We start from the raw sequence: 15,372 nt of genomic DNA on the forward strand, positions 1-15,372 counted from the left end.
ATGGAGTCCTAACCACTGGACTGCCAGGGAATTCCACTAGTTTGTTTTAAATATATGCTTTTTAGCAATTACTGTTTTTCTAAATTACCATTCCAATTTCAGGATAATACATGCTTTAAAGGTTAGTTCATTCTGCTAATCTGGAGAGGGAAAGTTACATTAAACTCAAATATAATTCTTAAAACTACTGATAATTAGCTGAAGTAAAATGCAAAAAGTTATACACATGCTAAAGATTAATACATTTTCTTTACTTTAGAAGGTTACTCTTTTCTACTTTATTACCTGTAGTAGTATTCTTTTCACATAGCCAGAAATTAATGCTCATTTAAAATAATGTAATAAATATAATTCTGTCGTTTAGAAATATAAGCATTTCTATTATTTCCTGACTTCAAACATAAATGTGCTTATTATACAAAATTTTAAAATACAGATTTAAAAAATCAATACAATGCCATCATCTAGCAATAACCACCACTAAAATTTTGGTGAATTTCTTTTACATACGTGTTTTTAAATGTCACAGAAAAATGCAGAGAAGCAAAAAAGTCATCTATCCTTATCATACTAAGAAAAACAACTAACACTTTATATATCCTTCCTTTTTTCTACATGAATATTTTATATAATTTGCAATATGGCATATGTAATTCTTTACCCCCAAATAATATGGGCATGATAGAAATTTGTTTATAACCAAAATAATTCCCTAATCATGAATCTGGTTCTTTTTACAGTGATCTTCCTCTAGGAGGGTAAGAGCTAGTGTCCTTGAGACACTGGTTCAAACCCCACCACCATTAGGTTTGCACTTTTCGACTTGATTAATTTCTAAGCTCTAAGGATGCCACTGTAATTGGCTTTAAAAATAAGAATACTACTACTTTCTTCAAACAGGTTTATAGATTGAAAAAGAAAGCCTGTAGCATGCCTACCCAATGACTGGTACAAACAGTATCTCAGTGATAGCTGGCATTATTTTATTTATGCACACATAAAATATATTTTACTTCAGTGGTAACTAGTGATAAACCTCAGTTCTTTTCATACAACTTATTTTATAACCATGTTTAATATTTTCATATTGCTGATAAGCTTCTTGCTCAATGAAAATTCCCAAAGAGGGAGGTGACAACATTTGCAAAGAGTTCACAAAACTCCCTTTGAAGAATGGGAGCATCAGTGAATTCTATGTTCAGCCTACAGAATAGAGTATGGAGACAAGAAATAGTACTAATTTTGATGTCTAGGTTCAGATAGAATCGCATAATTTATAGTTGCATAACAGGAAATTAGATATAGCTAGGAGTTATAGTTATCGTACAGGGTCTTCACAGTATGCTGGGACTGTTTGTCCTTAAACATCTGGAATAGGATGTGCTATTAATATTTTTTGATAAAGGTGTTTAATCAAAATTTGATTTATAAGGATACGCACATACATATACATAGTACATATATTGTACATAGAAAACATTGCACTAGTTTCATTGCCTTCGGAATTCTACAGGTAATAAGCAAAGGTGCTAATAAAAACAATATACAAAAAAAACCCAATATACAAACTATAAAATAAAGTAAAAGTCTATATTGAAACTAGTAAAAATTAGAGACCAATTTAAAAGAAAGTAATGGAAGAGAAAGATTTTTAAGAGTCAAAAGGAAAACAGTCCTCACAGGTAGTAGAAGCAGCAGGTGAGCATCCATACCCTTATCACCAGAGAGAGTCAGCAGAGGGCAGGAGTGGAGAAAGATGAGAACCCAAGGAAGGTTCTCACGGTTCTTCCACGGTGGGAAAAGCATGACGGTAGGATTCACGATTGGAAACACATCCAAAGACTGGAACGTAGGGTTCTTGAGGATGCCAGAGCTCTCATCACAGGAATTCATTTTGTTCTTTGTCATCAGTTTTTTCACTGGCACTAGAAAAGCATTTTGAGATCTCCTCCTCTTTTAGATTGGTGGGTCTGGAACTCTGGGTATGTCCATGAACCTCTCAGGATTACTTTTTAAAAGATACAGAATCCAAGGAACTGTATCAGTACAATTAAACAAAACAAAAGAAAAACAGTGACAGCATAGCCAGCCAGCTAGCTTGGGAGCTGGAGTGAAGAGGATGCCTGGAGCCTGTGTATCATCTCCTCACCCCACACCCACACCCATAACAGGCCCTCACAGTTTGAAATCTGATGACCAGGTTTTTCATGCGTTTCTACTGTATGTCTTTAAAAGTAGTTAAAAACACGGCTGTTGAAAATTTAGAGCTTCTGAAGCCCATTTGCAGCCATATGTTACCATTATAAATTTCCACATCTTCTCTATTGCAGCCCTGACCAGTGTAGAGATTCCATTACCTCGTATCTCAAAGGGGAACCTGGAAAATTTGAAGCAAATGGAAGCCATGCAGAAGTCACTCCAGAAGCAAAGACAAAATCTTACTTTTCAGAATCCCAAAATGATATAGGGAAACAGAGTACAAAGGAAACTCTGAAACCAAAAATACAAGGTTCTGGTCGTGTTGATGAACCAGCATCATCACTAGCGGCATATCAGAAAGCTCTAGAAGAAACCAGCAAGTTTGTCATAGAAGAGCCTAAACCCTGTGTGCCTGTCAGTATGAAAAAGATGAGTAGGACTACTCCTGCAGATGGCAAGCCAAGGCTTAACCTCCATGAGGAAGAGGGATCCAATGGGTCTGAGCAAAAGGTACGTCATCTAGTTTTCCACTGTGCTGTCATTTAAGCTGAAAGTACTGACGCTTCGATTCTTTTATAATCTTGTAGCACTGGGCCCAGTGTTCGTTACTACTTCCAGATTATCAATGTGTGATTGAAAATTGTAATACTAATAATGGGGGTAAAGAAAGTAATGAGTAAAATATATGCTATTTGTCATCCCTTCTTTCATTGGGTAGAAAAAAGGAATAAACATCTTCTTAGCCATTTTTCAGGAGGGAAAAGAATACAGCGATGTTAAGTAAGTAGCTTAAGGTCCAGTTTTAATTTGGTCTGGGATTTAGGTTTCCTCACTCCCAACCTAGTCTTCTTTCTTGAGGATGGAGGATAATTATCCTGACCCTTTCTGGTTCCTTTGCACAATTTAAAGAGTCACTAGCATTGACCCATCTAAGAGTTCTATCCTATAAGGTCTGTTGCCTGAAAGGGTGTTTTAAAAATTGAAGAAACACAGTTCCCAAGCCTAAAATGAGGTGGGTATACTACTGTTGGTTGACGGCATTTAGAAATGCAACATTAAAAGTATCATTTTAATTATTTTTATATCTAAGTTGATAATTATCTTAATATTTGTTTTTAATAATTTAAAAAACCTTACTGTCATATAATTATTTGCTTGCTTTTTGTACTTATATGTTTTTGTGCTACCATCTAATAGATTTCATTATTCTTTGAGGGTAAACATTTTTAGATATTAAAAAAATTTTAATTGAAATTATGATTCATAGATGGATATAAGAAAATTAAGATCAGTTCTGTTTCCTATATTTTTGACTGCTTTTTGCTCTCTCAATTTTTGTGTCTTTTCATGAACTATGCAGTAGAAATAGACTGAGAGTTATACATCTTTGGAATAGTAGTACTTGAAGTTTTCCCTAAAGCATCTAGTTTACTTAAGCTCTTCTACAGTGTTTTGGGTAGAAAAAAAAAAGAAACAAATCTTTCGTAAAATAATGAGCCCGTGACTAATTTGAGGTTTAGGAAAATTTAGTAAACTCCTAATCCCTCAGGAGCTAATTATCAGCTTATTAACTAATCATATCCTTTCCTTTTCCCTCCTGCAGGCTATTTTTTGGATCACTTTCCTGCTTGTTAGGAGGGAAAGTGAGAGGAAATAAAATCCTCAGGACTCTCTTTCATTTCCTTCCCGACAAGTCTGTTTTGAGTATTGCTTTCTGCCTTTTAGTTAACTCCTAGCATGTTTAAGCAATATGACTTTGGGTGGAATGTTCCCTTTTAAAATGAGCCTGCAAAATATAGGGAGGAGCAGTAACATAGTGATGTTTTAACTATGAAAATGTATTGTGCAAAAACCTATTAAAAATCGATAGGGAAGTTCTGAAATATGTAAGTAAGCATTTCGACGGCATACATGTGCCTACATATTGCCCATTGGGGAAGCTTGGAGAAGGCATAAAGAGGATTTGAAAAAGAAAGTCTTAACCCTGAATGGAAATGCAGCTGAATTCATCAGTAATGGAAAATAATTAGTTGTTAGAAAATGTTTTCGAGATTTCTTATAAATGAGCTTGTGCCTTTCGCATTGGTCACTGGTCCTACTCAAATGCGTAAAGGCTTCAGGAGCATAGCAATTCATAGTGAAGTTAAAGCTTCTGGAACATAAAAGTCTGACCTCACAAGAAATTCGAAGATGTCCAGGATGTATTTTTTGTGGCTAGACCATAGTACAATAGTAATCAACTAGGTCGTCGGATGTATGATCTCAGAAAACAGCCCCCTTTTTGTCCCCTGAAAAATCAGGTCAAAAGTCCGGGTGCAGCTCTTAAACGGATGACTGCCTGCTGTTACAAGGTAAAAATCCTGCTGCTTTCCACCTCTTTACATGCCGCAACCCATGGCAAGAAGTACTGAGAAAATTCCATTTGGTCTCCTAGTTACCCTCTGTGCCATTGCAAAGAGAATTCTCTAAAAGGAATCCTGGTCGAGATTCTGCTACCATCTTCTCTCTACCCTTCACCTTAAGACTGGCGAGACTCCATGGAGAAAATGGAAACAAACATTAGCCAAATGGCCACTTTTTCTTTATGTGAGGGGCTGGTCTCAGATGATTCTTGATAGGATTATAATTGACATCTAGGTTTGTTGTCAGTGTTTGCATTAACATATGTTCTTCTGCTTTTAAATGTTTCAAGTGAAAAACTTTCCCCAGTCTAAGATTCTGGGTATGGATAATTCAGATTGAATTTTCTCTTCTGCCTCATCTAATCTATTAATTGCTAAATGCTGATTAGTAGTTCTTTTGCAATCTGAATTCGTCTTACTTTTTTCTGCTTTTCTGAGCCATTGTAGGGCCTCCTTTCACAATATTTAGGTCATTCTAAGTGTCCTGAATTTATGGTCCTTTTCTAAAAAAATTTTAAAGTAATGGGGAATTTAGTAGCCAGTATCTTTGCAAGGAGTAAGAAACTTGAAAACTATTTCCTTTTGATACCATATTATTCAGTAAGGCATTTTGTTCAGATGAAATTTCCTACAAAGTTAAGGTTGATATTACTATAACATTTAAAAATATTTGGTAAGTTTACCTTTGGTGAAGAATGGCCTACTTTATTATCTATTTGACTAACATTTCATTAATAATTTTTGCTAACACTTACACCTCCTGTAACAATTTGACCTTTTTTTTTTCCTATTTTTACCAATTCTGCCATTGATTTTTCCAATGGATATTAACTACAGTTTCTATCTCTGGGACTGTCAGATTTGGGGTAACTAGTACACTTAGAAAATAAAATACTAGAATTGTTTTCAGAACTCCACCACTAAAATTTAGAAATAAAATTATTCAGTGTATACTCTTGACCATGATATTTAAGTAGAAGCTGAAGATAATTTTCCCTTTGACTTATGAACTGTTTATCACTTGGTAGTTTTTCCTTATTCCTATCCTTATTTACTAAAAAGTGATACTTTGTGTAATTACTGTATTCTTACCTGTACTATATTCTTGTCTGTGCAATGTTGTTTCTATTCTAATTTCATATCAGTTCTTTAAAATAAGACCTCAGGCTTTCAAATCTTCTACATTCCTCATTTGAATAAACTCCTACTGAGTTCCAATTATGTATTAGGTATGAATTATGCTGATTGATAAAAATCTCCTGGCAAATTATGCTGATATAAACTGTGTACTTTTCATAAAGTTCAAAATAGCTTTTGATAAAGTTGTCAAATCTGACCAAAATATCATATAAGTCAGAAATACTGTGCCTCTTTCTGTAGATCAAGTGAAAGATGGCCTGTAACTGTAAGGTTATACATTCATGTCAAATGTATAATATTTATTTTTAAACTAGCTTTAAATCTATATTATTTCCCCAAACTAATAATTAGTAGCATGTATGTAGTTTCTGATGCCAAAGTCTCCACCATTGTTATTTTTAATAATTTACAATTTTATTATCTTGATCTTTACCTGCATATATATACTTTTGCATTTACATATGCATTGCATTTATATATACACATAAGTATATATATGCATATACATATGCAGGTAAAGATCAAGGTAATTATATATATTATTTATGTATAATTTATACATATTTATATACACATATATACATATAAATACAGAGTAATTTCATTTAGAATTCTGCTCAAAACTTTCTTCCACTTAAATTTTTTTTAAGATTTCCGCAAATATACATCATGATTTTCCTTAAGTGCGGGGAACCAGCAAGTAAAAAATTCTTTCTTGATTTCCCTTCTCAGAATGTCTTTCTTTTATTTTAAATGTGATGGTAAAATTCTACTAAAAATGCATTTACTCAGGACTTGAAAGGCAGTGAGAGTGATTCAAGCTCAGAGGAAGAACGGAGAGTCACTACCCGAGTTATTCGCCGGCGTTTGATTATAAAGGTATCCCGAAGCCAGATCAGTATGGGGCAACGCTGTATTATTAGAACCTTTCTTGTGGTTTGGAAAATTCAGCATGCTTGGTAACTAAATGGCTCTGTATGTTTCTTTGCACATTTGAAAACTTATAAAAACACCCACCTAAAGGAAAAACTCACATTGCATGGTAGTGAGTATTCTGTCTAGGCCTGTGTTTGACATGTGGCAGTTGTAATTTTACCCGAGAATTCTTGGCATTTGTATACTGCTTTCCTTGGAGAAGTGTTCTATGTGTGAACAAAGATTCTACCTTGGTGAGAGAATAGTTCATATCCAATGAAATGTTCAACTGAAACCCCAGAGGCTGTAATGAAGTATGAGGTAAGATAAAGACGAAAGAGAGTGAAAGAATTAAAAGGCTCCCTTCTCAGCCTTAACAGTTTTTAAGTGAAAAACAGTTTTTCATTATCAATCAATGACTAAGAATTCAGTGTTATAGCCTGGCATGGATGTATATGACATAATGCAAACCAAGCAAAAACTTCTGAAATAGGTTTTTAACTTGACTGACATACAAAAAATCAGGCTGGTTTTTTGTAAGGCTGTATTTTTAACTAGAGGAAGCAACTCTTACTGGAAGTGAAAAATGTAATTCTCCCCTGTTACAGCACAGTTGAATACTATGAATAAATCCTGATTTCCCCCACAAAGGCCTTTTGAAGCACCGACCTGACGTATGGGAGGTCCTACGGACTGCTTCTTGCAGTCTGCTGCTTGTCTCCATTACTCTGCCTTTAGAGAGATCTTTCTTGATGTTGGAATAATTGAGTGCAGAGAACTAGGAAGCCATTTTCAATACACAGTCCTTTGAATGTGGTCCAAATAACTTGAGGCTCCTTGGTTGGCAGTTCTGAAGAGAAAGAAAGGAAAGGAAATATCTATTGAAAACCATTTATCAAACTTATCACCCATTTCCAAAGTGTCAGGACACCAAACCAGAGATGTAGGGAAGTTGGCTTAGGTATCCAAAACTTCTTAATCCTGCTGCTTGTACTTTTCTTGTAGATCAGATGAAAGAAGAGAAGAAAATCTGCCAAATCTGCTCTAGTATAGTTTTTCTAAGACTCTGGAAACATTAGGGAAGAAAATAAGTCCTTGTCTAAATCCTAAATTATCCACAAATCAACCTTAAGCTCAACAGGGGCCATGAAAAAAAAGTATGAATCACTTTGAAAATTCCACATGGGCAATCCACATTACTTACTGTTATCTAGCATATTTGCAAGCATTTGGCCTATTTATGAAGTCCTCATAATCAGTCACCTCCCACACATTTGCTGGGATTAGGGGGAAGAAATCTTTAATTCGGTTTTTCTGAACATGTTAAAGCCAAACTCTGTTCAGGCTTTGCTAGTCCCATGATTAAAATATTACTTCTTGAAGACACTAAAGTGAAACATCTAGAAAAAGCACACCAGACATACTGTCTTGTAACTTGCTTTTTATGCTTAACATATGACATACTCATGTTGCATCAACTTCACCTCATTTCTTTCTAATAGCCGCCCAGTGTAGAAGTTGACTCCTCTGTATATGACAGAAGAAAATAAACATAATCCTGCATAGGCAGTGGGAGAAAGCGTAGAGAAGTTTTACTCTGGGGAATACTAAAACAAAACAGCAGAAGCATCAACCCCCTCCCTAGGTCAATGAGGGTTATATCTTTTGGTCTCCTATAATTCTAGAACATGCATTAGCAAGTTAGCTTTAAAGTAATTTTGTTAGAATGAGTTATTTATATATTTAAGCTTAACATATAATTATATATATTAACATTTTTATTAAGAGCTGAAGTTTAAAAGACTGAAATACGCTGATGTTATAGGCTTCATAAAACAGAGGAGACTGTGTTCTCTTCAAATCTTCACTTCTTGAAGTCAGTGTAATTTTAGGGAGGCTGAGTGGAATCATCAGAGAACGGGTTTCATAAGTGGGGAGGGCATTGTATAAACAATGGAATCACTTAAACAAGCTTTGAGAAATGTCTTTCGTATGTGACAGAGAAACCAAAAGCTAAAGGATAGCTACAATTATAATTGGAAGCTATAGGTGTAAGAAAAAATCTTTGTCAATTACATACGTAGAAGTCTTTCTGGTTAATATTTTTCTGTTCAGATTTTGGGGGCAGTTGAAAAAGATCACATTTCTGTTGCCTTTTCTCTTTATTCCATATGTTGGTACCTTTTTAATGTAAAAGAGCTTGAGACTGCAGTACTACGCGGTAAATGTGACATGGGATCCATCTCTGTCAAAACACATAAATTGAGAGTGTTAGGACCTAAAGGAGTCATTGAGACTAAAATTACTTCTTTTCCTAGATGACAAAAACCAAGGATAGGAGATGAATTGATTTTCCCAAAACCACACAGCTGGGCAGTAACAGTTCTGAGACCAGAACCTAACCCCTGGTCCTCTAGAGGAGTGCCTTCTACCTGCGTTTTCCACGATACTGTATTCCGTCTCGTCCAGAACAAACTAAAAAGGAATAACTTTTCCTGGACTAAATTAGGCACTTGGCCATTGAGACTTTTCCGGTGGCATAGGAGAAGGCAGCATTGAGCTATCTTTCCTGGAAACTATTTGATGGGGCTAGAATGCTAGGAATTTGACCTACTTCATGGAGGCTGTCCAGCCTTGGACTGAACCAGCCACAGTAATTCCCCTAGCACTTAGAATCCTAGAGCAGAAAACTATTTGGTTGTTATTCCATCCTTCCCAGAGCTAGCTTTGGCCAGGAAATGTCAATGAAAGCAGTAGATATATTCAGGATTCCATTATCACAAGTCTAGGCAAATCTGTGTTCTTAGCCATTCAACTAGTATAATAAATGGAGTGAAAGTAGAATTTTATGATTTTTCTCTTTAATTTCACATGTGGATTCATTCTTTTTTATGTTTTTATATTTTTACATTTAATATTTTCAAGTCCTTTAAGAAATGAGTCAAGTTAACAAACTCTCCCATTTGCTTGCGTATTTTTAAATTTTATAAGCATATTCATTTATGTCTATATAATATGATAATATCACAGTGGTTTCAAATGCTTGGAAGCAGTTTAAATTGACCAGTCCCTATGAGCTTGTTTACATTATTTGCTTAGCAAATGCAGTGATTACAAAGGTAAAAACTTTAAACTAACTCAAACCATTGTGAAGTTTGATTAGATTCAAATAACTGAATTTTTACTATATAGTTCAACTATATATATATATTTTTTGTTTGTTTGTTTGTTTGCGGTACACGGGCCTCTCACTGTTGTGGCCTCTCCCGTTGTGGAGCACAGGCTCCGGACGCGCAGGCTCAGCGGCCATGGCTCACGGGCCTAGCCGCTCCGCGGCATGTGGGATCTTCCCGGACTGGGGCACGAACCCGTGTCCCCTGCATCGGCAGGCAGACTCTCAACCACTGTGCCACCAGGGAAGCCCTCAACTATATTTTTATTTCTACTTTTGAGCGTTTTTACTGACTTTCAAAATAAGGGTTTACGTGTATGTTTCCCCCCATCAAACAACTCAAAAGTACAAAAAGTTCAATGTATCCATTCCACTTCCCATTGTTCACAAGCTTCAGATAACCATTGTTATGGAACAAGGTAACTATTGTTCACAAGCTTCAGATCGTTTTATATACATATACCAATATGTATGTGTATACAGAATATACATGTGCTATATACATATACACATACATCCCCAGCAAGTGGGTTTCTCAGAATACATATTGCTTAGTAATCTGCTAAGTTTATGTATATAGTTTCTCTCATCTCATTTTTTTGAAAGTTCAAGTTTTAATGTTGTGTACATCGAAGGAAATTGGTACATTTCATGTTATTTTTTCATTTTATTCAAGAAGGAGAGAGGAATAAAAATTATAAAATGCTATGTTTCCAGCAGGGCTCCAAAGGAAAGTACAGTAGTCTTCACAAAGGTGGCCACCAGGAATGATACTGTGACACGATACGTACTGTAATTTTCCTTTGAAATAGGAAAGAAAAAAAGTGCGGGTAGGTGTTGCCAAAAATAATACCATCACCAACACTAGCGGGGAAATTTTATTTACTTAAAAGTACAAAGGTTTTCAAGAACCTTAGAAACTAATTAGAGATTATTTTCTCTCATTAAAGAGAGGCCCTAAAGACCTCTCCTTGGTAACACCTGATCTCCAATGTACCTGACAGAATTAAAGATGGATGAAATTTTTTTTAATGTACTTTGTGACTCCTTACGAACTTTCCTATCTATCCAGTCAACTACTATCTAATCCACTCCCTCAGTTTAGTGAGTTTCTACATAATCATATATCTTATTTTGACCTTATGTAAAGCACTAGTTGACTATAGTTAGTGCCCATTAACACTAAGAGAAGTATCTTCACCTTTAATTATACATAAGCAGTATGAATTTTCAGTAGGAAATAATGAAAATGCCCACATACCACAGCAGATCTCAACAACCTATATGGCTTGCTATTTATAACTAGGGCTTTGCTTTTTTCTAAGGCTATTAATATAAATCAATGTACTTAAATGTATTCGCTATGCTTATAAAAATACCTACTTCACATTTCAGAGACTGTCTGCAAATTAATTGGCATCTTTCCCCACCAAAGGGTCAATTTATAACATTCGTAATAGTATGCTATTTTAATGGATTTTCCTGGGATCCTGGAATTGTCTTAACACTCAAAGAGCTAGACATGTGCAAGAGTTAGTTCAAACATATCTCACTTATACATGTTTAAACTATAGTGAAACTTTTCATGACCCTTTTTTTGGCTTTTCTGCTGTCTTTAAGCCTTTACTTGTAAAATAAAATGAAATTGTTTCTTTTCCAGGTATATGAAATCAACCATAGGAAACATAAATAACACTCCCATAAGAACGTGTTGCAGATTTTAGTGCATTCAGGCAGGAGACCTCTACATTTTTCCAATTTCCTTCCCTCGCTTAACTGTGCTAATTGAAACTAATCATAGGCAAGGTTCAAGGTGAACCTTGAAGCAAACAAGAGCAGCGAGAAACATCGTGTTTTATTTTCATCTCATCTTTATACCACAGTGAGGTAAAATGAGTCAAATATCCCACCCAGGACCTATGAGCCCACAATCTATAAGAATACAAAGTCACTTTGTAGAAAGAAAAAAGAACAAAAACAGAATTTTGTTAGCAAAACAAGGTAGTGTTTCAGTCTCTACTCTGTTATTTTAAACCACAACTGCCTTTCTACTGGTTGTGACATAAAACAATCATAGAATTTTCTCACCATTGGCTGGCACTGACAAAATTAACAGAGCTACTACCTTTCCCATGACGATAACACTGAAAGGGTTAGAATCCTGGCTCTCCCAGAAATGCAGCTGTCTTCTTTGTGATTTGCCATTTTTCCTAAAAAACCTACAGGTGTACAGTAACTATAGTACACAGTACTATAGCACTGTACAGTTCACCTCTTCAACAAAAGAAGTATGACTAACAAGTCAGTAGGTCTCTAGAATGGGTCTGCACTTAAGATGTTTGTCCTTGTTCCCCAAAACTGTAAGTGAGACTGACCTAAAGTTGACACCAGTGAAGAAGGTAATGTGTTACAAATACAGCCCTATGTCTGCGCTCTCAGTGGTTTTCCTTATCCTACAATCATAGAGCTAATAGACATTAAGGAGCCATCTAAATCTACTGACCTGCCTATTAGCAGGAAAATATGATGCCACTTGGCAAGTTAAGAATTTATCCCATTTTTTTGTTAACTCACCAGAGGAAGATCCTTGACAGTTTCCCCTTCTAAATCAGATAGCAGTCACTAACTGAAAGGCTGTCGTCTTACATTCCTTTAGTAATTAATCAGTCATCACATAAGACTCATTCACTTGATAATATTCTGAAACTATGTACTTCATCAGACATTAATTATTCTCATTTACAACTTATGAAAGGCTCAGTCTGAAAAAAATAAGGTTTTCTCTGTACTCTGAACTTTTCTCATAGTATTTGAAAAAATATTGCCTTTAGTAAGGAATTTTTAAATTTAACAAACTAACAAAGGGTGATTAACACCCCAACTAAGGTGCTACCTCAATTCAAATCAGACAAAAGGAAATCCACCAAAATGAGAGATTTCGTAGGACTAATGAAGAAACATTATCCAAAGTGAAATGATCTAATTAGAGCTCTAATCGTTAGCTAAATCTTTTTTCAACAAATGAAACCTTTTTGTTTGTCTGTCTATGTATAACTATATTCTGTGATTACATATTTTCAAATTCTTCCTTCTTGGAGTTTGTTGCTAACCATCATTCTTGTACATACTTGAGGTTTAATGCTTTGAATGTTGTTGACTGCTAAATAACCATCCATGGAGTCAGCCTTTTCCCCTGGCCCTGGAATTGCAAGTAGAGTTTATACTTTCTTTTCCTAAAATGCCACAGAGCATGTGTGTGGTGTATGGAGTGATGTGGAGATCTATCCATCTAGTATGTTGCTAATCTCTATGCCACATCCTTTAGGGAGAGGAAGCAAAAAACCTTCCTGGTGAATCAGTCACAGAAGAACAGTTTACTGATGAAGAAGGCAACCTCATCACCAGAAAAGTAATCATCACTGGGGTTTCATGCTTCTCTTGGGGTTTAGATTTTCTACTATTTGTTTGCTGTAGTGTCACCTCTTAAAATAGAAAACAGGAAAATCTCTCCTTTTCACTATTGCTTCCTACAGATCACTCGGAAAGTACTAAGACGAATTGTTATCCCACAAGAGAGAAAATATGATGACGTGGTAATGGAGAGGGACTGTCGTAAAGAAAGTAGAGAATAAAAGCTTTGTGAACTCTCTAGAATAGGCTGCTAACAGGCTGGCGTCTGCAGTGTGGCAGCTTGAAGCATTTGCTGCTTTTGACATCTTGTGCATTTGATCAGGGTCAAAGAAAAAGATTTTCCTTCCTAACATTCTTTAACAGTATATACTCTTACTATCTTCAGAGTTTTCACAGAGATCATTTCATTCATGGAGGTTGCAACATGCCGGTTCGAGCATGGGAGACAAAATTTAAAACCCTCTGCCACCACCAAACCCCTCGGCCATGCCCCACCCCTGCCCAGTGCTTTACCTGCAGCCTACTTGGGACCCAGAGAGAGAGCACTTGTTTCCAGCCAATGCACAGGGTTTAATTAAAAGTTAGAATGACAAAAAGCTCGTCTCAAAATCCTTACATCTAATCTATACATTTTCTCTTTCCAGTATATTCTACAGGGAAATGTGAATTCCCCCATCTTAACCTGAGGAGGATTCTCCTCTCTGGGTTAATAACAGCCCATTTCCAATGTGCCAGTTAAAGAACTAAAGTCATCACTGAGCAGTGTAACTCAGCAAGTGAATCTCTAGCTCCCACAGAAAACATCTCTGGTTATTTTTCATTTCTTTCCCTTTCTGAGACCTTTACCCTTTTCATTTAAAAAACAGAAACTTCAATAGCCAGTGTTTACATAAGAAAAAAGTAAACTGAAAATTTCTCAGAAGGAGTAAATCAGAAAATTGGAAAGGCTACTGTGTTTTCCATTATAAAGAGGGTAAAGGGTAAAAGCTGAGTATCTGTGGAACCACTTTGCTCTCAGAGAAGTGTGTCCTTGGTGCTTGGTGAGGACAGGTCTTATTTTATGGAAAAGGGATGCCTGCTTGGTCTGGAGTAAGAGGACGGGCTTGGTAATTCCACAAATTAAAAAAGAAAAAGTCTCTCAGCTCAACAGCATTTCCATGGTCTTTAGTTCATGATTAGTGCTTTACTGAGAAATTTCAGTCTCATTACAACAGATTATTTAACATTCTGCTGGCTTAAAAAGGCATAAATTATAACTTACTAATATTTTTATAATTGGGGTTTGAGTGCCTTGAGAGTTTTAGTGATGATTTCTTCTAGTTTTACAGGAACTGGACAGGCTGTCCAGTTGTTTGACTGATCACTAACCTACTGAATTATTGTGAAGTACAGTAACGTATTCCTTCTGACGGTGCTCTCCCACTCGCCCTGATGCTGCTGAGCTGTGTGGTTGAGGCAAATAGATTATATCTGGGGACGTGAAGTGACAAAGTACTTGAAACTGTGTTTCGCTTATCCTAATCCAGCCTCAAGGGACCAGAATGGAAACTGCTTTTTAACGAAAACCCTTTCACCATGAAATCTTAACGTGTACATTCCTTTTAAAGCAGGGAGAAGGTTATAAGATGAAGACGAAGAAAGAAATCCGGCATGTGGAAAAGAAGAGTCACTCATAACAGTAAATGGTCAGTCAAGGTGGTAAGTGTGCTCTTATCAACAACAGTAAGACGTAACTTCCTGTGAAACTTCTAATTTCACCAAATAAGTGATTCCATCCCCCCGCCACCCCCTTCCTCTCTTTTTCACTGAATTGCAGCTTTGAATATCCAACAAGCAGTTGGTGGTCATTTTCATGTTCATATACACGTACATCTGCACGCGAAAACCAAGGCCTCTAGCTCACAGTCCATAAACCTCTTCACAAATTAGGAATTTAAATATAAATGATGGTTGCAGAAGCAAATGTAAATAGTGATCTTGAGTCTTCTCTTAAGAGCGAAGGCTCAGTATGAAGTGCAGTAGCATTATTCACTCTAACAGGAAGACTATTTGGCAACAAACAGTTCATACAAATGTATTTGGAGATTTGTATTGACCAGCTTTTCACCATTTTACCACAACAGCACCTAAGAA

The 15,372-nt window shown here is 35.9% G+C and overlaps 1 protein-coding gene across 1 annotated transcript in view; it reads left to right on the top strand.

The window, feature by feature from the left end:
• The window catches only part of LOC307175491 (ankyrin-3-like), a 331,772-nt gene that overhangs the window by 301,633 nt on the left and 14,767 nt on the right, over positions 1 to 15,372 (top strand). Inside the window, exons 42-43 of the mRNA XM_079900598.1 lie at positions 2,331 to 2,709; positions 14,847 to 14,937. Of these exons, the coding sequence (XP_079756724.1) occupies positions 2,331 to 2,709; positions 14,847 to 14,915 (448 nt within the window). The 3' untranslated portion in view covers positions 14,916 to 14,937. The remainder of the gene's footprint in view (positions 1 to 2,330; positions 2,710 to 14,846; positions 14,938 to 15,372) is intronic.

This window comes from Stenella coeruleoalba (genome assembly GCF_951394435.1).
Source record: "Stenella coeruleoalba genome assembly, chromosome: 16".
Lineage (NCBI taxonomy): Eukaryota > Metazoa > Chordata > Mammalia > Artiodactyla > Delphinidae > Stenella > Stenella coeruleoalba.